The sequence below is a fragment of the Camarhynchus parvulus genome, chromosome 26 (genome assembly GCF_901933205.1).
Source record: "Camarhynchus parvulus chromosome 26, STF_HiC, whole genome shotgun sequence".
Lineage (NCBI taxonomy): Eukaryota > Metazoa > Chordata > Aves > Passeriformes > Thraupidae > Camarhynchus > Camarhynchus parvulus.
The window spans coordinates 2105884-2130879 of record NC_044596.1 but is presented as its reverse complement, the minus strand read 5'-3'; the positions used below and the strand labels follow the sequence as shown (position 1 = coordinate 2130879).

Below are 24996 nucleotides of genomic sequence, written 5' to 3'. Positions count from 1 at the left end.
GGGCTCTGCTCGGCCGGGATCCGGAGCTTTCCCCGCGCTCAGAACTTTGCAGGCTCCCCCTCCTTTTCCTTCCCAACAGGATTTCTGCTCCGAACGCCCCGGGTTTCCTGTTCCCAGCTGCGCAAGGGGAGGGACTGCCGGCCTTGGGGCCTCGCAAGCCGAGCTCTGCCTCCAGAGAGGAGGAGGAGGAGGAGGAAGAGGAGGAGGAGGAGGATGGGTCCGTCCCCCCAGCGCTTGCCAGGCTCCGTGTCCCGCTCAGCACCGGCACCATCATCCTCATCCTCAGCGCATGGGAATGAAGGAGCAGAATCTGGGCTGCCAGGTCAGCAAAGGGGGATTTAATCTCTGGGGCAGATGAAGAAGCTCCGAAGATTTTGAAGAAGCTCTGAAGATTTTGAAGAAGCTCTGAAGATATTGAAGAAGCTCTGAAGACATTGAAGAAGCTCTGAAGACATTGAAGAGGCTCTGAAGAGACTGAAGCAGCTCTGAAGAGATTCCTCTTTGCTGTCGACAGTCCCGGGGAGGATTCTCCAGCATGCCAGGCGGTAAGGAAAAGTTCCAGTTCATCACCGCAGGTGCTGCAGGGTGTAGCTGCTGCCTCGGGCAGGATCCTGCCTCTGCCACGGGGCACGGGGTGGGTGAGAGGATGGGAGCAGAGAAAACTGCAGTGGGAGAGCTGGCAGAGAGCTGTGAGTGACCCCCGGGCTTCTGGCACAGCCCAAACTGCCAAAGCAGTACTAAGGCACTTAAAGCTGAAGTGGTTACAGTGATTCAGTGGGATTGAGAAAGAATATTGAACTGTTTTCAGACAGGAATAATTGGAATAGTCAGAAAGTCTGGTGGTAGCATGACCCAAGTGAGTGCAGGGTGTGGGGTCTGCTCCAGCACAGCCCCGGGGCTCCAGGGCATGGTTGGGAATGGGTGGGATGGTTGGGAGTGGTTGGGAGTGGTTGGGAATGGTTTGGAATGGTTGGGAATGGTTTGGAATGGTTTGGAATGGGTGGGCAATGGTTGGGAATGGTTGGGAGTGGTTGGAAATGGTTGGGAATGGTTTGGAATGGTTTGGAATGGTTGGGAATGGTGATTGGAATGGTTGGGAATGGTTTGGAATGGTTTAGAATGGTTTGGAATGGTTGGGAATGGCTGGGAATGGTTGGGAGTGGTGATTTGGAATGGTTTGGAATGGTTGGGAATGGCTGGGAGTGGGAACAGGAGCAGTGGAAGGTGTTCACGTGTCCTGACGCTCTCACCAGCAGGAGAGGGGAAGGAGGATGAGGAGCTGGAGGCTCCCGAGGCTCCGTCAGCCAGGAAGAGCCGAGGCTCAGGAGCAGCAGGAGCAGGGTGGGCGTGGGGAGTGGTGTTTCACTTCTTCCTGGTGAGTGGGGAATGATCCAAACCCTCCCGGGGCTGGGGCTGGGCAGGGGGATCTCCAGGACAGGCTGACCCCAGCACAGGACAGAGTGACCCCAGCACAGGACAGACTGACCCCAGCACAGGACAGAGTGACCCCAGCACAGGACAGAGTGACCCCAGCAAAGGACAGGCTGACCCCAGCCATCCCAGGGCACCCCCCAGCCACGCCATTCCCTGTGGAATTCCCCCTGCAAACACTTCAGTGATGGACAGGAGGGTCCCCTTGCCAGGACGGCTTTTCCCCTGGTCAAACACATCACCCCAAAGAAGTGTCAAACCCCAAAAGGGTGTCAAACCCCAAAAGGGTGTCAAACCCCAAAGGAGTGTCCTGTCCCCTCAGCAAGTGTATGATCCCACCTCGGGCAATGAGGGACTGACTGGGAGCAGCACTTGGGCGCTCTCTGGGAGGACCTGGCACCTCAACACCCCTTAAAGGCACCAATTCTCTGTGCCCCAGGCTTTATCTTCCCACCAGTGAGGAAACGAGGAATTGTGAAGCTTGGAGAAGACCTTTAAGGTCGCTGAGTCCAACTGTAAAAAGGCACCATGCCCCAAGCTAGGAGAGCTTTCCTCCCTTCAAACCCACCCCGAGTAACTCACTGCCAATCATTAACCACCTGCCAGCAGGGAGACAACAGCAGTTAAAATTCAGGACACAAACTGTCTGTCCTTTGCCCCTGTGGCAGAGAAATCCTGGGAAACTGCCCCTGTTAATGTCCATCCCTGCTGCTCTCATCCCCTCATCACCTCCCAGTGATCTCCGAACTGATCCATTTGACCATTGCTGCAGTACTAAACAGTGGCTTCAAAGGTAAAAGCATCCTATGAAAACAGAGCTCTAGGATGGGAGGGAAAGGGAAAAGGAAAGGGAAAGGGAAGGGGAAAGGGGAAGGGAAAGGGAAAAGGAAAGGAGAAGGGGAAAGGGACAGGGAAAGGGAAAGGAAAGGGGAAAGGGAAAAGGAAAGGGAAAGGGAAGGGGAAAGGGGAAGGGAAAGGGAAAAGGAAAGGAGAAGGGGAAAGGGACAGGGAAAGGGAAAGGAAAGGGGAAAGGAAGGGAAAAGGAAAGGGAGGGAAACCTTGCTCCTTTCCTTTGGTAAATCAGTTTGCAAAGGGTTTTCTGAGGCCAAACTGCAGCATGGCCACGACCAGACCACTCTGCTGACATTTCCCAACACCAGCTCAAGTGTCCCCATTTGTTTGTCCCACACCACCCCAAAATCAGCAGAAGGAAAAGCTTTCCCTCCCTCCTGATGCCCTGTGGCACCTCCCCTCCACCCCCTCTCATCCCAGGTCAATGTGCTCGTGATGGGGACGCTCAAGACCTTTGGGATTTTCTTCGTGGCTTTCCGAGAGGAGATGGGGGGATCCTCAGAGCAGCTCAGCTGGATCGGCTCCATCATGTCCTCCCTGCGCTTCCTGGGAGGTGAGCTCCTGTCCCAGGGCACTGAGGGGGCTCTGTGCATCCCCATCCCATCCCATCCCATCCCATTCCCATCCCATCCCATCCCATCCCATCCCATCCCATCCCATCCCATCCCATCCCATCCCATCCCATCCCATCCCATCCCATCCCATCCCCATCCCATCCCATCCCCATCCCATCCCATCCCATCCCATCCCATCCCATCCCATCCCATCCCATCCCATCCCATTCCCATGCCATCCCCATCCCCATTCCCATCCCATTCCCATCCCAGACTGCTCCAAACTGGGCATGGGCTGGCACCCACACGGCTCTGAGCAGGAATGGGCTCTAAACACTGGGATGCTCAGATGGATAGTGGGAAAAAAATTGGAAATTGGGAAGAAATCCTTCCCTGTGAGGGAATCCTTCCCTTGAACGAGGACCAGGAGGGACTCTTCATCAGGAATTGGATTGACAGGACAAAGGGGAATGGATTCAACTGAAAAAAAGGGAAATTCAGGTTTATTGGAAGAAATCCTTCCTTGAGAGGGTGGGCAGGCCCTGGCACAGGGTGCCCAGAGCAGCTGGGGCTCCCCCTGGATCCCTGGAAGTGTCCAAGGCCAGGCTGGACAGGGCTTGGAGTAGCCTGAGATAGTGAAGGTGTCTTTGCCCTTGGCAGGGGTGGGACTGGATGAGCTTTATGGTCTCTTCCAACCCAGATTATTCTGGGATGCCCTGAACTTCACTGTAGGTTTATTGTACAGCTCCAGAGCAAACAACACTCTTGTCCCGGCTGTGGCACACCTTGGAGCTGCTGGGCATGGTGTGACTGAGGAAGGAGGCTCAGGAGAGCTGAACCTTTGGGCTTTGCCTCCTTCCCTGCCCCACTCCCCGAGCTCAGGGCACAGACAAAGCCTCTCTGCTGAGCATGAACCCCTCGCACAGCCCCTGACAGGATTCCTGCCCAAATCACTTCTCATTCCAGAACTGACTAAGCAAGACACAGCCCCAGCAGCCACACTGACCTCCCTCCTTTCCCTGCTGAGCCTGTTCTTTTACCTGTGTCTGGAATACTGCACAACAATTACACTCCCCCCATGTGACCGTGTTCCCAGGGGTCTGAGGATGAGGGAAGAGATGAGGATGACTCCATGTTTCAGAAGGCTTGATTTATTATTTTATGATATATATTACATTAAAACTGTACTAAAAGAATAGAAGCAAGGATTTCATCAGAAGGCTAGCTGAGAATAGAATAGCAAAGAATGATAACAAAGGTTTGTGGCTTGGACTCTCTGTCTGAGCCAGCTGACTGTGATTGGCCATTAATTAGAAACAACAACATGAGACCAATCACAGATGCACCTGTTGCATTCCACAGCAGCAGATAACCATTGTTTACATTTTGTTCCTGAGGCCTCTCAGCTTCTCAGGAGGAAAAATCCTAAAGAAAGAATCCATTTTCCATAAGAGATGTCTGTGACACCCCCACTCACCACAAACCACATGAAACAATGTCACACTAATGAGCCAACCAGCATCATCATTGCCATCTTCACCACCATGTCCGTCATCCTCCTTCCTGTCTCCCCTAGAATCCTTCCCATCATCTAAGAAATTTAGGATTACCTAAACCTAAGGCCTTCAAAGCCTTAAACAGGAGTTAAACCCTCTTAGTTCCTGCTGAAGTCCGCATTACCCTGCATGCCCTAAATGCAATCCCCTGGCTGGGACCACTGGGAAGCTTTGGGAGCCTCCTGCCTCCTGAGGCTTCCCGGTGGTGCCAGGCAGGTCCCCAAGCCCTGGCAGAGCAGCCTGTTGAGGCAAAGTGGAAATTTTCCAAGGGGGAAATCCATTTTGATTTAGGTGAAATGTACATTTTTGAGTTGGGTCTGTGGTTAGAAAACACAGCTGTTTAGCCTGACTGCAGAACCTAAGCTCAGAGAAACTGCTTCAGTGAAGGACAGAGATAAGGGGATGTTGCTGTTGAGGTGCTTACGACACAAAGCAGAGATTATAAGCAGTCTTAGATGGCAACTTTTTATTATTGAACATAGCTGATTTTTTATACACTTTTTAATTGTTTATGCTTCTTTTACTTTAACTATTAGCTACAGTAAGTTAACATAACACTATTGGTGAAAAGTTACAGTAACTTCAACTAACTTTCTAAAAATACTTCGTCTAGCTGCAAAGTTTTCTTATTTTTCTTCTCTCAGTCTCCTTAGTTACAGCCTTAGAGAGAGCTCTTTATCAGCTTCTTCTTACTTCTCAGCTTCTTCTTATTTCTCAGCTTCTTCTTGCTCTTTTAGCTAACAAACCTGCTGTTAGCCCCTTGCACAAGGGGAGGAGAGACAGAGAGACTGCTGTGAGAGCAGCTCAACCTGACCTAAGAATTCTTTCTGATACAGAAGAACTAGCAGCGAATGTCACGCGAAATTCATAAAAATGAATATGTATGAACCTATTGTGAAATTGTATGCATATGGATTTGAGAGGGGGATAAAAAAGGACCTGAAGTTCCCAGAAGTACCCATGTCGTGTGCAGGGGAACCATTCCCACACGCGTCCAGTGCTGTAATAAACACCCCTGTTGCAGACATCTTTTATAAAAAATCCTTTCTTTAGGATTTTTCCTCCTGAGAAGCTGAGAGGCCTCAGGAACAAAATGCAAACAATAATTATCTGCTGCTGTGGAATGCAACAGGTGCATCTGTGATTGGCCCATGTTGGATGTTTCTAATTAATGGCCAATCATAGCCCAGCTGGCTTGGACAGAGTCCCAGACAGCTGCCTTTGTTATGATTCTTTGGCATTCTATTCTATTCTTAGCCAGCCTTCTGAGATGAAATCTTTTCTTCTATTCTTTTAGTATAGTTTTAATGTAATATATATAATAAAATAATAAATCAAGCCTTGTGAAACATGGAGTCAGATCCTCCTCTCTTCCCTCATTCTGGGACCCCTGTGAATGCTGTCACACACACTGGCTTTACAACTTTCACAAAAGTTGTGGAGTTTTGATTATCTCTGCAAAACACTGTGTCCCCTGTACTGAGCTGTGTCCCCAGGTCTGTATCCCCAGGACTGAGCTGTGTCCCCTGTGCTGTGTCCCCTGTGCTTTGTCCCCCTGTACTGAGCTGTGTCCCCAGGGCTGAGCTGTGTCCCCAGGGCTGAGCTGTGTCCCCAGGGCTGTGTCCCCAGGGCTGTGCTGTGTCCCCTGTGCTGTGTCCCCAGGGCTGTGCTGTGTCCCCAGGGCTGTGCTGTGTCCCCAGGGCTGAGCTGTGTCCCCTGTGCTGTGTCCCCGGTACTGAGCTGTGTCCCCAGGGCTGTGTCCCCAGGTCTGAGCTGTGTCCCCAGGGCTGTGCTGTGTCCCCAGGGCTGTGTCCCCAGGGCTGTGTCCCCAGGGCTGTGTCCCCAGGGCTGTGTCCCCAGGGCTGTGCTGTGTCCCCTGTGCTGTGTCCCCAGGGCTGAGCTGTGTCCCCAGGGCTGAGCTGTGTCCCCTGTGCTGTGTCCCCCTGTACTGTCCAGCTGAGCTGTGTCCCCTGTGCTGTGTCCCAGGGCTGAGCTGTGTCCCCAGGGCTGAGCTGTGTCCCCAGGGCTGTGTCCCCAGGGCTGTGTCCCCAGGGCTGTGTCCCCAGGGCTGTGTCCCTGTGCTGTGTCCCCAGGGCTGAGCTGTGTCCCCGACTAGCTTGCCCCGGGCTGTGCCCCAGGGCGTGTCCCCAGGCTGGCTGTCTCCCAGGGCTGAGCTGTGTCCCCACTGTGTCCCCGCTGGGTCCCCAGGGCTGTGTCCCAGGGCTGAGCTGTGTCCCTCCATCCTGGGGGGCGCGCTGGGGCTGGGCTGGTGGCTGGGGGCTGCCTGCTCAGCACCCAGGCCACCAGTGTCCCCTTCCTCTGCTTCTCCATGGGCTTCCTGCTGGGTGAGATGGGCATGGGTTACTGCAGGGGCAGGAAATCGGCTCCTTTAGCCTTAAACCTGGGGAAGGGGGTTTTGTTCTGCGGGGGTTGGTTCAGCTGGAGGAGCCTGAGGTGATCAGGGACAGGACCCAAGGAAGGAGCTGTGCCAGGGGGTGGGGATGGATCTCAGGAAAGGTTCTTCCCCCAGAGGGTGCTGGGCACTGCCTGCCCTGCCAGGGGCACCCTGTACCCCCAAACACAGCCCTGGGCCCTCCTGGGTGTGTGAGGATCAGAGACTCATGTAAAAGCTGTGTCAGGGGAGATTTAGGCTGGACCTCAGGAAAGGTTCATCCCCAGAGGGTGCTGGCACTGCCCAGGCTCCCCAGGGAATGGGCACAGCCCCGAGGCTGCCAGAGCTCCAGGAGTGTTTGGGCAGCACTGCCAGGGATGCCCAGGGTGGGATTGTTGGGGGGTCTGTGCATGGTTGGATGTGACCCTGGTTGGATGTGATCCTGGTTGGATGTGATCCTGGTGGGTCCCTTCCACCTCAGGATATCCTGTATTTCCTTGAACCTTCAGTGCCAAAGCCTCCCCAGCTCCTTTGTTACCGTGTGAACTCCCAAAGCTTCATGCTCAGAATAAAACACCGGTTTCAACATCCCAGTCCCAACCAACCTTCATTTTTTTTTCCCTGGACCTACACGGATCCTGGCCTTTAAAAATCCCCTATAAAAGGGCAGAGCCTCCAACCCCCAGACACCAAACCCCTCCCAAAAATCTCGCTCTGCCCTGAGTGTGAGAGCAGAAATCCCCTCTGCTGCAGAACCAGCTTGGGACAGCAGCACATGGAACCCCACACAGGAGCCCATTTTTGGGACTGGAAGGGGTTTGTGGCTTCCCTTGGCCCCAGTGGATGTTTCTGAGGAGGAGCTCTCTGGGGTGGGTTTCTGGAGCTTTCCCAAGGCTGGGTCAGAGACATCTCTGCCATGGGGCAGCACGAGTCTCTCTGTGGTGGGAGCCTTTATTCTCATTTCCCCCCTTCCCCAGGGATGGAGTCTCTCTGTGGTGGGACCCCCTAATTCTCATTTCCCCCTTCTCTCAGGGATGGGCTTTGCTTGATGGAATCTCTCTCTGGTGGGAACTTTTTATTTTCATTTTCCCCCTTCCCACAGGGGGGAAATCTCTCTGTGATGGGAGTCCCTTATTTTCCCCTTTCCCACAGGGATGGGCTTTGCCTGATGGGAGTTTCTCTGTGGTGGGAGTCTCATATTCTTATTTTCCCCCTTCCCACAGGGATGGAGTCTTTGTGGTGGGACCCCTTATTCTCATTTTCCTCTTCCCCAGGGATGGGCTTTGCCTGATGGGAGTTTCTCTGTGGTGGGAGCCTCTAAGTCTCATTTTCCCCCTCCCCTCAGGCAGGGGCTTTGCCTGATGGAGTCTGTGGTGGGAACCTCTTATTCTTATTTTCCCCCATCCCACAGGGATGGAGTTTCTCTGGGGTGGGACTCCCTTATTCCCATTTTCCCCCTTTTCTCAGGGATGAGCTTTGTCTGATGGGAGTTTCTCTGTGGTGGGAGCCTCTAAATCTTATTTTCCCCCCTTCCCTCAGGGAGAGGGTTTGCCTGATGGAGTTTCTGGTGGGAGCCTCTTATTCTTGTTTTCCCCCTTCCCTCAGGGATGGAGTTTCTCTGGGGTGGGAGTTTCTTTCTCTCATTTTCCCCCTTCCCACAGGGGTGGCCTTTGTCTGATGGGAGTTTCTCTGTGGTGGGAGCCCCTAATTCTCATTTCCCCCTTTCCCCAGGGCTGGGCTTTGCCTGATGGGTTCTCTCACTCCCATTTCCCCTTCCCCAGGGCTGGGCTTTGCCTGTCTGTACCAGGCAGCTGCAGTGGTCACAGCCAAGCGCTGCCGGGCTCGCCTGGGGCTCAGCAACGCCCTGGCCCGCTCGGGCATGGGGCTGACCTTCCTCATGGCCCCCTTCACCCAGCTCCTCATCGAGGCCTATGGATGGCAAGGTGAGAGGGCTCAGGCTGCCCAGAGCCGCTGTGGATTCCTGGCAGTGCCCAAGGCCAGCTTGGATGGGGTTTGGAGCAGCCTGGGACAGTGGAAGGAGAACCAGAACCATCCCATGGCAGGGGTGGGATGAGAGCAGCTTTAGGGCCCTTTCCAACCCAAACCATCATTTTTTGTTCCCTGCCCTCCAAATCAGCTGCCCCCAGCCTGCAGAGGCACCCAGCTCACCCAAGGGTTCTGTAAATTCCAGCTCCATGCACAGGAATAAATTAATATTCCCAATCAACATCCCTGGGCTGGTCCTGCTCTGTGTGTGGATGCAATTTCAAGGAGCCAAAACATTTCATGGACAAGGAGCTTGCCAGTGTCAGGGTGATGCAGAGCCTGGATTGCAGATCCCCTGCTGCTGTACAGGGTGTGCACTGAGCACAAAACAATCCCTCAGTTCCCCTGTGGCTGCCCCTGCATCCCTGGCAGTGCCCAAGGCTGGGCTGGGAGCAATCTGGGGTAGTGAAGATGTCCCTGCCATGGCAGGGGTGGCATGGATGAGCTTTGAGGTCCTTTCCAACCCAAACCATTCTCCCAGGATATCTCTGGATACCCAGGATTCCCTGATCCAGGCACCATTAGAATTTGGCATTTCTCTCTGGAAGCCATTCAGGTTTCAAACTCTTCCTCCAGGTCTGGGCAGCTGCAGGCAGAGAAGCCTCTCCCATCCCAGTCATTCCCACTGCTGCCTTAGGGACACAAACTGGTTCCAGGCTGGATCAGACCTGCAGGGGCAAAGCCCTTCCAAAGCTGCAGCTGAATCCTGCTCCTCACAATTCATCAGCTCTGAGAGGGAATTTGGGGAGATCTGGAGGCTCTAAGAGGCTCTTCTTAAAAATTCAGCACACCAAGGAATAATTCTGCCTCTTCTAGGATAGTCTGGGGACATCTTGTTAATAATGAAACACTTAATCACTCATTAAAATCAGAGTCAAAGCACAGATCTCAGAAATCAAACCCAGAAATCCCTCATTAAAATCAAAGCACAGATCTCAGAAATCAACCCCAGAAATGCCTGATTTTACTGTAGTGTTTCAAGACCATCTTCAAGGTCCATCCTGACTTTAAATGAGGAAAAGCAAAACAGATCCCAGAAGTAGCTGTGGGTTTGTCCTGTGCATCACAGCAAAATGAACTTCCAGTTAGAAAAACAGGAATTAAAATCCCTGCAGAAGGAGAAGGCAAACAGAGCTTTCTCCATGGTCTGTGAAAACCATACCCTGTTCTAAAAGGCCATTTCCTGCTGCTCCCCCCTTTCCAACCCAAGAACAAACCCCCTTTTGCCTTCCCTCAGGTACTCTGCTGATTTTTGGAGGCATCATGCTGAACCTGGTGCCTTCCAGCATGCTGCTGTGGCCTGCCAGCCCCCAGCTGCGCCGGCAATCTGCCAAAAACCAACACCAGGGCTCTCCAGGGGAAGAGAAGGATCCAGAAACTCCTGGTGGGTGTTCAGATGGAAGCACTCAGAGGGAATTACAGCTTCTCCATGCACAGGAGGCTCTCAGCACGGAGAGACTCGTGGTGCCCCATGGCAGAGATGTCTCAGAGCCAGCGAATCCATCTGCCTTGGGAAAGCTGCAGATGGAGAGCTCCTCCTCAGAAACCCCCACCGAGGCCAGGAGAAACCACCAAACCCCTGCAGCCACCACAAAGGAACCTCCCCAGCCTCTCCTGGACTTCTCCCCACTGAAGGATCCCGTTTTCTACATCTTCACCTGGTCCTTCCTCTTCAGCCACCTGGCCTATTTCGTGCCCTTCTTCCACCTGGTGGCCAGAGCCAGGACCCTGGGCTTGAGCAGCAGGGATGGCTCCTACCTCATCGCCGTGGCTGGTAGGCACAGAGATCCTCACACCCCCAGCTCACAGGAAAACAGCCCCAGCTCTGCCCAGAAACGGCCCCAGATATGTCCTGGGATGGATCCTCCTGGGTGCTTCTCCCAGTGCCAGCTGGATGATCCCACACCCTCCCTGCTCCCAAAAATCCCAAATCTCCCCTTACAAGGTGCTCTGTGCCCACCACAATCCCTGCTGGGCTTAAACCCACAAGTCAGAGGGGCATCCAAAACCCTCCAGCCTGACCCAAAAGGGAGAAATTCAATAGTGGGGGAAAAATCTCCTACATTGATGTGGATCCAGGCATTTGGATTTGGCACATCCATCTCCAGGTGGGGGGAAAAAACAAGGCACACTCCCCAAAAATCAAATTAATGCCTGGCTTTAAGGCACACTCCCCAAAACCCAAACCCCAAATCCCAAACCCATGCCCAGATCCAGGCATTTGGATTTGGCACATCCCAAATTCCAAGTAGGGGAAAAAACAAGACACAATCCCCAAAAGCCAAACCCATGCCTGGTTATAAAGAACAGTTCCCAAACCCAAACCCATGCCTGGCTTTAAGGCAAACTCCCCAAAAATCAAATCCAGGCTTGGGTTTAAGGCACACTCCCCAAAAACCAAACCCATGCCCAGATCCAGGTATCTGGATTTGGCACAACCACCTCCAAGTAGGGGAAAAACAAGGCACAGTCCCCAAAACCAAAACCCATGCCTGGTTTTAAGGCACATTCCCCAAAACCAAACCCATGCCTGGTTATAAAGAACAGTTCCCAAACCCAAACCCATGCCTGGTTTTAAGGCACACTCCCCAAATCCCAAACCCATGCCCAGATTCAGGCATTTGGATTTGGCACAACCACCTCCAAGTAGGAGAAAAACAAGGCACAGTCCCCCAAAACCAAATTCATGCCTGGCTTTAAGGCACACTCCCCAAAAATCAAACCCCAAAACCCAAACCCCTGCTTGGTTTTATGGCACGCTTCTCAAAACCCAAACCCGTGTCCAGATCCAGGCATTTGGATTTGGCACATCCCAAACTCCAAGTGGGGAAACAACAAGGCACAGTCCCCAAAAATCAAACCCATGCCTGGTTATAAAGGACACTCCCAAAACCCAAACCCATGCCTGGTTTTAAGGCAAAACCTACCCATCAAACCCATGCCTGGTTTTAAGGCACACTCCCCAAAACCCAAACCCCAAAAACCAAACCCATGCCTAGATCCAGGTATCTGGATTTGGCACAACCACCTCCAAGTAGGGGAAAAACAAGGCACAGTCCCCAAAAACCAAATTCATGCCTGGCTTTAAGGCACACTCCCCAAAAATCAAACCCCAAAACCCAAATCCATGCTTGGTTTTAAGGCACACTCCCCAAAACCCAAAGCCATGTCCAGATCCAGGCATTTGGATTTGGAATATCCACCTCAAAGTGGGGAAAAAACAAGGCACACTCCCAAAAACCAAATCCATGCCTGGTTTTAAGGCACACTCCCCAAAACCCCAAACCCCAAAAACCAAACCCATGCCTGGCTTTAAGGTACACTCTCCCAAAACCCAAACCCAAGCCTGGTTTTAAGCCAGGATTAAAACTAAAGCCATGCTGGGTAAGAAAGTGGCTCCAGCCTGAGTCAGCAGCAAATATTTTATTGTAAAAAATTGATTTTATTTCTGCAGTGCTGGGGGGAATATTCAGCAGGGAGGGGTTGTTGAGGTGTTAGGATTCCCAGGAATTAATGGGATATTTGGGATTAGGAGTGGGAGGGACACAGAGGTCGGTGGGACACGAGCTCACTCGAGAGCTCCTTGAACTTTGCTTCATAAAAATGTACCAAGAAATGTAAAAAACAACTCTCAAAACCCCAACAACTAAAAGGCTGCTAAGCCTCTAAAATGCCTGGGTTTGTAGAAAATACCTGGGGTTTGTAGAAAAATTAATATTTAGAATTGAACTAGAAATAATTTTAGAAAAAATTAAAATCTCAGCTGCATTTTTCTTCTTAATATTCAGATTTTTCTCTTCAGCAAGTCCCTCTATCCTGATTTAGGGCATTTGAGGGTGCAGACACCCCAAAGGGTGAAATTCCCCCCAAAGGGAAAAGGGAAAATCCCAATCCCTGGATTTTGTAACAGCCTAAAAACACCTGGAACTTTCTGGAATTTTAGCCCTTTGTGGTCACATCCTCCCAATGAACAGGGAAATTGGGATGTGACAATAACAGAAATAATACAGAATTTTTAAAAAGAGTAATATTATAAAAATCAGAAATAAAAAAGAAATATAATAATTTAAAATTATATTAACATATATAAAAATAATGTATATAAAATAATTAATATTATAAAATAATATTATAAAAATTATATAACAATAACAATTAATAATTAAAATAATTAATATTAATATTAATATTTATTAAGAATATTAATATTTCTTAATTAATATTAATATTGATATTATAATTCCAAATAATTAATATTATAAAATAAATAGAAGAATAAATTATATTAAGGTTAATATATATAATCAAGTATACTATGAATAATGTACAATAATAATATATTATAAAATACTGTAAAAGAACTATATTAGAATATATAATATGTAGTATAATGTATAGCAAAAATATAAAAATATTAAAAATATGCAAATACTAAATAATAAATATAGTAATGTGAGGATAAATATAATTTAACTAGATTAAATACAATTAATTATAGAAAATAATATAGATAATATAAAAATATAATATATACTAGAATATATAATATAATATAATATAATATAATATAATATAATATAATATAATATAATATAATATAATATAATATAATATATATTATATTATATTATATTATATTATATTATATTATATTATATTATATTATATTATATTATATTATATTATATTATATTATATTATATATTATGATTGATAAGAAACGATAATATTAGTAATATAAAAGATAGAATACTGTAAGTATAAATATAATAAATATACTACAAATAATAAAAATAATATTAAATACTATAAAATACAGTTAAATTTATATCTAATAAATTTATATGAAGTAATAAAATGTAAAAAGATATAGAAATAATACAATTTCAACATTACACAAAGTGTCAATATATTAAATATACTACAAATAATAAAAATAATAATAATAAATACTATAAAATATAGCTAAATTTATAATATATAATAAATTTATATGAAGCAATAAGATATAAAAACACCTAGAAATAATAGAATTTCAATATTGCACAAAGTCAAATCTTAATATATTACATATACTACAAATAATAAAAATAATCATATGAAATACTATAAAATATTGCCAAATTTATATCTAATAAATTTATATGAAGTAATAATATATAAGAATATCTAGAAATAATAGGATTTAAATATTACACAAAGTCAAGTCTCAATATATTGCATATACTACAAATAATAAAAATAATCTTACTAAATACTATAAAATATAGCTAGATTTATAATATCTAATATATTTATATGAAGTAATATATGTAAAAATACCTAGAAATAAGAGAATTTTAATACATTACATATACTACAAATAATAACTATAATAATATGAAATATTATAAAATATAGCCACATTTATAATATCTATTAATTTTATATGAAGTAATAATATATAAAAATATCGATAAATAATAGAATTTCAATATTACGGAAAATCAAATCTGAATATATTGCATATACTACAAATAATAAAAATAATAATATAAAATACTATAAAATATAGCCAGATTATATCTAATAAATGTATATAAAGTAATAATTTATTAAAATATCTAGAAATAATAGAATTTCAATATTACACAAAATAAAATCTTAATATATTACATATACTACAAATAATAAATACAGTCTTATAAAATATAAGTAGATTTATAATATCTAATATATTTATATGAAGTAATATACATAAAAATACCTAGAAATAAGAGAATTTTAATATATTACATATACTACAAATAATAAAAATAGTCATATAAAATACTGTAAAATATAGCCAAATTTATAATATCTATTAAATTTATATGAAGTAATAATATATAAAAATATCAATAAATAATAGAATTGCAATATTACAGAAAATCAAATCTTAATATATTACATATACTACAAATAATAAAAATAATAATTTTTTAAAATAAAAAATAATAAAAATAATAATTTTAAAAAATAAAAAATTAAATACTATAAAATATAGCCAAATTATATCTAATAAATGTATATAAAGTAATAATTTATTAAAATATCTAGAAATAATAGAATTTCAATATTACACAAAATAAAATCTTAATATATTACATATACTACAAATAATAAATATAGTCTTATAAAATACTATAAAATATAAGTAGATTTATAATATCTAATATATTTATATGAAGTAATATACATAAAAATACCTAGAAATAAGAGAATTTTAATATATTACATATACTACAAATAATAAATATAGTCATATAAAATACTGTAAAATATAGCCAAATTTACATCTAATAAATTTATACGAAATAATAATATATAAAAATATCGATAAATAATAGAATTTCAATATTACAGAAAATCAAATCTTAATATATTACATACACTACAAATAATAAAATAATAATATAAAATACTATAAAATATAGCCAATTTATATCTAATAAATGTATATAAAATCTTAAAATATTACATATACTACAAATAATAAAAATAGTCTTATAAAATACTGTAAAATATAGCCAAATTTATAATATCTATTAAATTTATATGAAGTAATAATATATAAAAATATCAATAAATAATAGAATTGCAATATTACAGAAAATCAAATCTTAATATATTACATATACTACAAATAATAAAAATAATAATTTTAAAAAATAAAAATAATAATTTAAAAAAATAAAAAATAAAATACTATAAAATATAGCCAAATTATATCTAATAAATGTATATAAAGTAATAATTTATTAAAATATCTAGAAATAATAGAATTTCAATATTACAGAAAATCAAATCTTAATATATTACATATACTACAAATAATAAAATAGTCATATAAAATACTATAAAATATAGCCAAATTTATATTTAATAAATGTATATGAAGTAATAATTTATAAAAATCCCTAGAAATCATTTCCAGCTGACACACAGCGCAGTCCTGGGTGCTCCTGTTCCCCCAGGCATCACGGAGATGCTGAGCCAGCTGCTCTCGGGCTGGCTGGCCGACCACAACTGGACCAAGAGGTACCATTTCCATGTCACCTACCTGCTCCTGAGCGGGGCCACCAACCTGCTGGGGCCGCTGGCCACCACCTTCCACCTGCTGCTGGCCTACACCGTGGCCTTGGCCGCCTTCTGTGGAGGCTTCATGGCGCTGGTGCTGCCCGTGCTGGTGAGTGCTGGTGGGCCCAGCAGGGCTGGGGGTGCTGCTCCTGTCCCAGAATCACCCAGAGCCATCCCAAAACCATCCTGGGACATCCAGAACTATCCCAGAACCAGAACTATCCCAAAATCACCTGGGAGGGACATCCAGAACTATCCCAGAACCAGAACTATCCCAGAATCACCTGGGACACCCAGAACCATCCCAAAACCATCCTGGGACACCCAGAACCATCCCAAAACCATCCTGGGACAACCAGAACCATCCCAGAATCACCTGGGACCCCCAGAACCATTCCAGAACCAGAACCATCCCAAAATCACCTGGGAGGGACATCAGAACTTACAATGCCATGAGCATCACCTGGGACACCCAGAACCATCCCAAAACCAGAATCATCCCAGAATCACCTGGGAAGGACACCCAGAACCATCCCAGAATCAGCTGGGACACCCAGAACCATCCCAAAATCACCTGGAACACCCAGAACCAGAACCATCCCAGAATCACCTGGGACACCCAGAACTATCCCAAATCACCTGGGACAGCAGAACCAGAACTATCCCAGGATCACCTGGTAAACCCAGAACCATCCCAGAATAATCTGGGACACCCAGAACCAGCTCAGAATCACCTGGGCCACCAAGAACTATCCCAAAATCACCTGGGATACCAGAACCATCCAAAATTACCTGGGACACCCAGAGCTGCAGCAGGGTCCTGCTGGACACCACGGGGATGCTCCCAGGGCTGGAGCCAGCCTGGAGAGGTGAAGGCTCCAGGGAGAGCTCAGAGCCCCTGCCAGGACCTAAAGGGGATCCAGATCCCCTTAGAGCCCCTTCCAGTGCCCAAAAGGGATCCAGGAGATTCCCTAAGAGCCCCTTCCAGAGCTAAATGGGATCCAGATCCCCTAAGAGCCCCTTCCAGAGTTAAAAGGGGCTCCAAGGAGAGCTCAGAGCCCTTTCCAGAGCTAAAGGGATCCAGGAGATCTTAGAGCTCCTTCCAGTACCCAGGGGATCCAGGAGATTTCCTTAGAGCCCCTTCCAGAGCCTAAAGGAGATCCTGGAGATCCCCTCACAGCCCCTTCCAGAGCTAAAAGGGCTCCAGGAGAGCTGGAGAGGGACTGGGGACAAGGGATGGAGAGACAGGACACAGGGAATGGTTCCCACTGCCAGAGGGCAGGGATGGATGGGATTTGGGAATTAGGAATTGTTCCCTGGGAGGGTGGGGAGGGGCTGGGATGGAATTGCCAGAGCAGCTGTGGCTGGCCCTGGATCCCTGGCAGTGCCCAAGGCCAGGTTGGAGCACCCTGGGGCAGTGCAGATGTCTCTGCCATGGCAGGGGTGGCATGGATGAGCTTTGAGGTCCTTTCCAACCCAAACCATTCTCCCAGGATATCTCTGGATTCCCTGATCCAGGCACCATTAGAATTTGGCATTTCTCTCTGGAAGCCATTCAGAGTTTCAAACTCTTCCTCCAGGTCTGGGCAGCTGGAGGCAGAGAAGCCTCTCCCATCCCAGTCATTCCCACTGCTGCCTTAGGGACACAAACTGGTTCCAGGCTGGATCAGACCTGCAGGGGCAAAGCCCTTCCAAAGCTGCAGCTGGAGAGGAAATTCCCCAGAAAAAAAAGAATCAAATCATCTCTTGTGCTTAAAAAAAAAAAATCAATTAATCTCTTGTGCATATGCATTCCTATGAAGCCAATCACTAATTATCCATTTTGGTTTCCAAACAGGTGGATCTGGTGGGTGTGGAGAAGCTCCACAGCTACCTGGGCTTTGCTGCTTTCTTTGCAGGGATAGCAGCCATGGGAGGACCCCCTCTAGCAGGTGAGTGATGTTTTATAAAACCCACAGCCACCCCAAAAATCCAGGGATAAACCATGCTGCTGGTTCACTCTCCTGCAGGGATCCATCCCAGGATGGGTTTTCTGTTCAAACAGAGAGAGAGAAAAACCAAAAATCCTATTTCAGAAATGTATTTTTATAGGCAGGCAACATTTTGCTTGGGAATTTGCAAAATCCAACCAGCAGCTTGGAAAATGCTACCTGGAGTATTTAGAAAATGCTGCCTGGAGTATTTAGGAAATGCTGCCTGGAGTATTTAGGAAATGCTACCTGGAGTATTTAGAAAATGCTACCTGGAGTATTTAGAAAATGCTGCCTGGAATATTTAGAAAATGCTACCTAGAGTATTTAGAAAATGCCGCCTGGAGTATCTGGAAAATGCAGTGAAGCCCCAGGTGCAGAGTTCAGCCCTGAGCACAGCAGGGTAACAAGCACATTTCCATGGATTTTACTCCCAGTGGTGCTAAAATAACACTGGACTTGGACTGGAGGGGAAGCAAGGACAGACTCAGCAGGATTCCCACCAGGCAGAGGCACTGAAACACCAGGAGAAGCCTCAGTAATCTCTTGTTTTGACAGAGATTACACAGCTCAGCCACCACAGCTCTGGGCCCAGAGATAAGGAGCATGAAAAGCCTTTGCTCTTCTCCCTCTGCCAGGAAACCAAGGCAGCTGGGAGGATTTGGCAGATTTCAAGTGCTTGGAAATGAGTGTCCAGCCTCTGCTAAGGAGCAGGGCACTTGTTCTCCTCCAAACAGCTTGGCCAGGACAAAGCTTTCCCTTCCCTGCAGCACAACTGCTCCTGGGCTGAGCCCCCAGCATGGGGAGGGGGGATTCTGCCCCTCTGCCCTGCTCAGGTGAGACCCCAGAGCTGCCCCAGCCCTGGGGAACAACATCAGGAGGACTTGGAGCTGCTGGAGAGAGTCCAGAGGAGCCCATGGAGATGCTCCAAGGGCTGGAACTTCTCTGGAGCCAGGTTGGGAGAGCTTGGGGTGCTCACCTGGAGAGGAGAAGGCTCCAGGGAGAGCTCAGAGCTAAAGGGGATTCAGGAGAGCTGGAGAGGGATTGGGGACAAGGGAGGCAGGGACAGTGTCACTGTCGTATTTTCTGAAATATCCTGGCAAAAGGATTTTTCATAAAATATAACAGTGACAGGACACAGGGAATGGTTTCCACTGCCAGAGGGCAGGGCTGGAAGGGATATTGGGAAGGAATTCTTGGCTGTGAGGGTGGGCAGGCCCTGGCACAGGGTGCCCAGAGCAGCTGTGGCTGCCCCTGGATCCCTGGCAGTGCCCAAGGCCAGGCTGGATGGGGCTTGGAGCAGCCTGGGGCAGTGGAACTGTCCCTGCCCATGGCAGGGGTAAAATGGGAAGAGCTTTAGGGCCCTTTCCAGCCCAAACCATCATTTTTTTTGTTCCCTGCCCTCCAAATCAGCTGCCCCCAGCCTGCAGAGGCACCCAGCTGGAAGCTGCCAAGGGTTCTGTAAATTCCAGCTCCATGCAAAGTTTCAGCAACGCTGCTGTTCTTTCTATAAAAATTAATATTCCCAATCAACATCCCTGGGCTGGTCCTGCTCTGTGTGTGGATGCAATTTCAAGGAGCCAAAACATTTCATGGACAAGGAGCTTGCCAGTGTCAGGGTGATGCAGAGCCTGGATTGCAGATCCCTGCTGCTGTACAGGGTGTGCCCTGAGCACAAAACAATCCCTCAGTTCCCCTGTGGCTGCCCCTGGATCCCTGGCAGTGCCCAAGGCCAGGCTGGATGGGGCTTGGAGTAGCCTGGGGCAGTGGAAGTGTCCCTGCCCATAGCAGGGGTGGAATGGGAGCAGCTTTAGGGCCCTTTCCAACCCAAACCATCATTTTTTGTTCCCTGCCCTCCAGATCAGCTGCCCCCAGCCTGCAGAGGCACCCAGCTCACCCAAGGGTTCTGTAAATTCCAGCTCCATGCACAGGAAAAAATTAATATTCTCAATCAACATCCCTGGGCTGGTCCTGCTCTGTGTGTGGATGCAATTTCAAGGAGCCAAAACATTTCATGGACAAGGAGCTTGCCAGTGTCAGGGTGATGCAGAGCCTGGATTGCAGATCCCTGCTGCTGTACAGGGTGTGCACTGAGCACAAAACAATCCCTCAGTTCCCCTGAATCCCCTGGTACAGCAACACAGCAGGGGCTGAACACCCTGGTTGTCACTTAGCCACACTCACATTGCAGTTAAAAAAGTTAAATTTCCATCCAGCTGCAATATTTCTGCACTAATGGGAAGGTTTTTGCTCTCTGCAGTGGGTTTGTAAAGCAAGTTCCCTGCAAAAAGCTTTCCACAGAATTCAGGCTTAAGGCAGGTGGGATAAATAAAGGGCCAAATAAAGCCAAGAAGCAAAACAATTCCTGATCCATGTCCTTACAGGCAGAGCAAGATGGAAACAACCCAGAGCTCAGGATCCAGGCTTGGGATCCAAGAAAAATTCTGCAATTTTCTCTTGCAATGCAGTTTTCAATGTGAAAACTGAGTGAGACCAAAAACTCCTGATGAAATGTCCAAAACCATTCTGCTCCTTGCAGAATGCAGCATTTAAATACTCTGTGAGACCCTGGGATTTGGTGCTTTTACCTCCCAAGAACTTTGAGTTTAGAATTACAATTCCATCAAACTCAAGTGTTTTTACACAGTGGAAATAATGATGATGGATAATGAGAACTGCAAAGGTTAAAAGTGCCTAATTTACATATTAGACCAAAGCCTAATGCAAGGAAAAGGTGACTTACCTGCAAATCTGTTCAGCTGAAAGCCCTGAAATCCAGGGGCAGGACCCAAAGGGAAAGTTTGGAGTCTCCTTCCGAGCTCCCCATCCACTGGCACCTCTGGCTGCTGAAAAAACCCAGCCCAAAGCAGAATAAACATAATTTTGGCAGCCTGGAGCAAGCTGAGGAGAGAAGGACACAGTTTACTTCCACAAGCAGTACAAATCACTGACTCCAAATGCAAAAGAGCTGAACCAAAGCATGTAAAGCAAATTGTAGAAAAGATTCCAGTCCCCAGAGGACAAACTCCAGTCCCAAGAAATTTGGGTGGTGAAAAGGGAGAGGATGGAGTCATCAAAAGCTCTGCTGCCACACGTATTTAGATGTTTGCTAAATTTTACCTTCACCTTCCCACTGAATTTTACTCCTCAGGGCATCAAGAATAAATAAAACTTCTGATTAAAGATCAGCAGCACCATTTAAAGAGCCTGACCCAGCTGGTAGCAGCAGCAGTGCTGGGAATGTTTAGTTTGGATTACATTGCTGGGATTTACCAGCATTCCTCACAAAACTGCTGCTTTGCTGGGGTTTGAACAGCACAAGCTCCCAGTTCAGCTTTCTGCAGCAGGAGTGATTCTTGTTTTGTTTTGGAAATGAATTTGGGGCACAGAGACTGGAGTTGCTTCAGAAGGTTGGGGTGTGATGGAAGTTGGTGGCTGTGCTGCCAGTGAGGCAATGCTGGTAAATCCCACTGCACCTAAATCCCATCCAGCACCAAAAAAATCCCCAGGAAAATTAAAAAAAAAAAAAAGAAAATTAAGAAATATCCTGAAGGATATTTTAAGGATTGCAATAAATCAGAGCTCAGCTGGAGCACTCTGTCCTGTTCCTCTCACAAATAACTACATCAGCATCCCCTCTCCAAATCCCAGAGACTTCCAGGCAGCAGAAACAGATCCCAGGCCTGGGAATGAACCCCAGGGTCGTGGGAGAGTCCCAGAGTGCAGCAGCAGGGGATGGATCCCATGAGGAGATGGGTCCTACTATGGGATGGACCCCACCAAAGGGTGGATCCCACCATGGGATGGATCCCAGAAGAGGATGGATCCCACCAGGGCATGGATCGCAGGAGGGGATGGATCCCAGAGGGGATGGATCCCACCAAAGGGTGGATCCCACAAGGCATGGATCCCAACATGAGATGGATCTCACGAGGGGAGGGATCCCACCAGGGCATGGATTCCACCAAAGGGTAGATCCCAGCAGAGGATGGGTCCCACCAAGGGGTGGATCCCAGCAGGGGATGGATCCTACCATGGAATGGATCCCACAGGGGATGGGTCCCACCAAGGGGTGGATTCCACCACGGGATGGATCCCACCATGGGATGGATCCCACCATGGGATAGATCCCACTATGGGATGGATCCCATCAGGGGATGGGTCCCACCAGGGCATGGATCCCATCACAGGATGGATCCTATTATGGCATGGATCCCACCAGGGCATGGATCCCAGGAGGGGACAGATCCCACCATGGGACAGATCCCACCAGGGACTGGATCCCAACAGGGGATAGATCCCACCACAGGGTGGATCCTCCTCTCCAGCTGCATCTCCTCCAGCACGTGGCTCCCAGGCCATCCCTGAGGAGCAAACAAACACAGGGACTCCCCAGAGGCAGCAGTGAGCCAAGAGAAACTGAAACTGGGCAAAAGCAGCTGTGCTGTGCTTTATAAAACCTTCTGTGGAAATCCACAGCAGGGAATGTCAGTGCCTCTGCTCCAGCACAGATCCCAAACCTCACTGGCACCCTCCCTGAGCCCAGGACCTCAGGGACTGTATCCTGTCCCTTCCTGGGCTTGAGGAGCCCAGGTTTGGGTCAGATCTGCTGTCTGTGGAACTCAGGACTGTATCCTGTCCCTTCCTGGGCTTGAGGAGCCCAGGTTTGGGTCAGATCTGCTGTCTGTGGAACTCAGGACTGTATCCTGTCCCTTCCTGGGGTTAACAAGCCCAGGTTTGGGCCAGATCTGTGGAACTCATGGAAGCCTGTGGATGTCTGGATTCCATGGATGTCTCCAGAGGAATTGCATTTCACACCAGCAGCAGATCTGGCTCAGCTGCTGCCCCCACACCCACCCCACATTTGGGACTGGATTAGCGTTTTTATGTGCAGCAGCATCTCCCAGCACTTTGCAGATTTCAGATTCAAAGAGAGGAACTCTCCACCTTTCAAAGGACAGCCCAGAGCCCAGATGATTTGCCAGGACCAAACCCAACACTTGGAGGTCACTTTAAAAGGTGACCTGAATCCTCCAGACATTCCTGAGGCTCAATGGAATTCAGCTTTTCCTTTGAAGTCCTCCCAGAGCTCCTTTTATCAAGTTCACTTCCAGCTCCTGGCCTGGGGTGTCTCCTGTTAGACAAAGGACATGAAACTGGGTCTGCTCACAAGAAGACAAGGCTGGAGAACAGAGGGTTTGCAGCCCAGATGTTGCAAATACCAACATGTGCAAGTCATCCCTTCAATCCAAGAGAATCTTCCATCAGCCACTTTTGGCCCACTTACTTAAACAGGAAAAAAAAAAAAAAATCAGGGATTAAGTTCAATCAAATTAAACACCATGTCCACTACAAGGATCAAAGTTGGCTCTGGGAAAAACGACCTGCATGTCATTTCCTTACAGGAAATGCTGCCCAGGAAGAGTTAAAATAATTTAAGGGAAATATCTGAGCAATTCTTAGATGAGAACACACATCCTTTGCCGCCCACCCACCTCCTTGAATTATTTTTTTCACTGAGAAAAATCGCCCAGCTTTAATAACAACCTTCTCTCCTGCAGGGTGGCTCTATGACTACACCCAGACCTACGCCTGCTCCTTCCTCTTTGCTGGAGCCTGTGCTCTCATCTCACCCATCTCCTTCTTCTTCGAGCCTGCAGCCCAAAAATGGAAGCTAAAGAAAGCCAATTTGAACAAAAACTAAAGTTTTAAAGGCTGGGCTTTGATCATATCTCCGTGGGAAAGCCACTGCCTGTACTGGGAAGGATCAACAGCAGCAACACTGAAAATATCAGAATATTCCAAAATAATTGGAAATTTTGGATGTCAGACTCATTTTGGATACCTGGATATTTGTGCTGATTAAAGGCAGCTGAGAAATGCACAGTGTGAAGTGTATGGGGAAAATGCAGCCCGTGGTGCCTCTGCTCCTGAGCTGGGTTTTTGTGCCTCTCAGATTGAATCCTCAGCTCCGTCCTGACTCACTCACCTCGTGGGATGAGCAGCTCTGAGTGCCAGAGATTCCAGCTCATTCTGTTCACTGGCCCTGGGGAGGGATGAGAGCAGGGACAGGGAGGGCAGGGTGATCCTTCCTTCCATGAGATCCTCCAGGAGCTCCTCTCTCTGGGGGCAGGATGCTGCAGTGGGGCCATTCCACATCCCATGCACAGTTATTGCCACAGCACACAGGACCTGGAGGCAAAACCAGTTTTAATTAAAGCCAGAACCACAACACAGCAAAGGCAGAGACCAAATCCACCCTGCCCAGCTTCCCAACCCTCCAGAGACTCCTGTCACAGACATATTTTATGAAAAATCCTTTCATTAGGATCTTTTCTCCTGAGAAGTTGAGAAGCCTCAGAGGAAAAGAAAAACAATAATTATCTGCTGCTGTGGAATGCAACAGGTGCATCCTTGATTGGTCTCATGTGGTTGTTTTTAATTAATGGCCAATCACAGTCCAGCTGTCTCAGACTCTCTGGTCAGTCACAAGATTTTATTATCATTCCATTTCTTTCCTTTCAAGCCTTCTGATGAAATCCTTTCTTCTATTCTTTTAGTATAGTTTTAGCAGATCATTTTCTTTTCATATAATATATATCATAAAATAATAAATCAGCCTTCTGAAACATGGAGCCAAGATTCTCATCTCTTCCCTTGTCCTGGGACCCCTGCAAACACTCCCAGGGATTCCATTCCAGAGGCAGCTCCAGTGCTGAGCCTGGATCCATCCTGCATCCCACAGATTTCATTTGGGTGGATAAGACACAAAACAGCAGCCTGGACTTTCTTTCCAGTAGCGAAGGTGCGATTTTTTGAAATTATTATGGTAAAAAAATTGATATTTGAAATTATGATGGTAAAAAATTTGGTAATTGAAATTATTATAGTAAAAAGATTGGTATTTGAAATTATGATGGTAAAAAAATTGGTAATTGAAATTATTATGTAAACCTGGGATATTCATTCCAGCCAATGGCATTATCCTTCTCTTTACCTTTCCTTTTTTATTATTAAGGAGATTATTATTTATTATTAATAATAAATATTAATAATTATTATTACCTTTTATAATAATAATAATAATAATAATAACA

General features: G+C 46.6%; 1 protein-coding gene and 1 long non-coding RNA gene across 3 annotated transcripts in view; one reads left to right on the top strand and one right to left on the bottom strand.

The window, feature by feature from the left end:
* The first annotated feature begins 222 nt into the window (after positions 1-222).
* Positions 223-24186, top strand: SLC16A4 (solute carrier family 16 member 4). The gene is given in 10 exon segments (XM_030965665.1): positions 223-545; positions 1254-1375; positions 2704-2846; positions 6487-6508; positions 6615-6738; positions 8567-8728; positions 10069-10605; positions 15827-16038; positions 17767-17860; positions 23461-24186. Coding segments are annotated over 10 exon segments (1569 nt in total). The 5' UTR covers positions 223-535; the 3' UTR covers positions 23604-24186.
* Positions 19232-24996, bottom strand: part of LOC115913567 — a 22362-nt gene continuing 16597 nt past the window's right edge. Inside the window, exons 3-4 of one of the 2 annotated variants that reach the window (XR_004061391.1) lie at positions 23889-24091; positions 19232-23033 (exon numbers count right to left, since the gene is read on the bottom strand). This is a non-coding gene — a long non-coding RNA (uncharacterized LOC115913567). Of the gene's footprint in view, positions 24092-24996 lie in introns of both variants that reach the window. The other variant, XR_004061390.1, reaches the window with a different exon arrangement.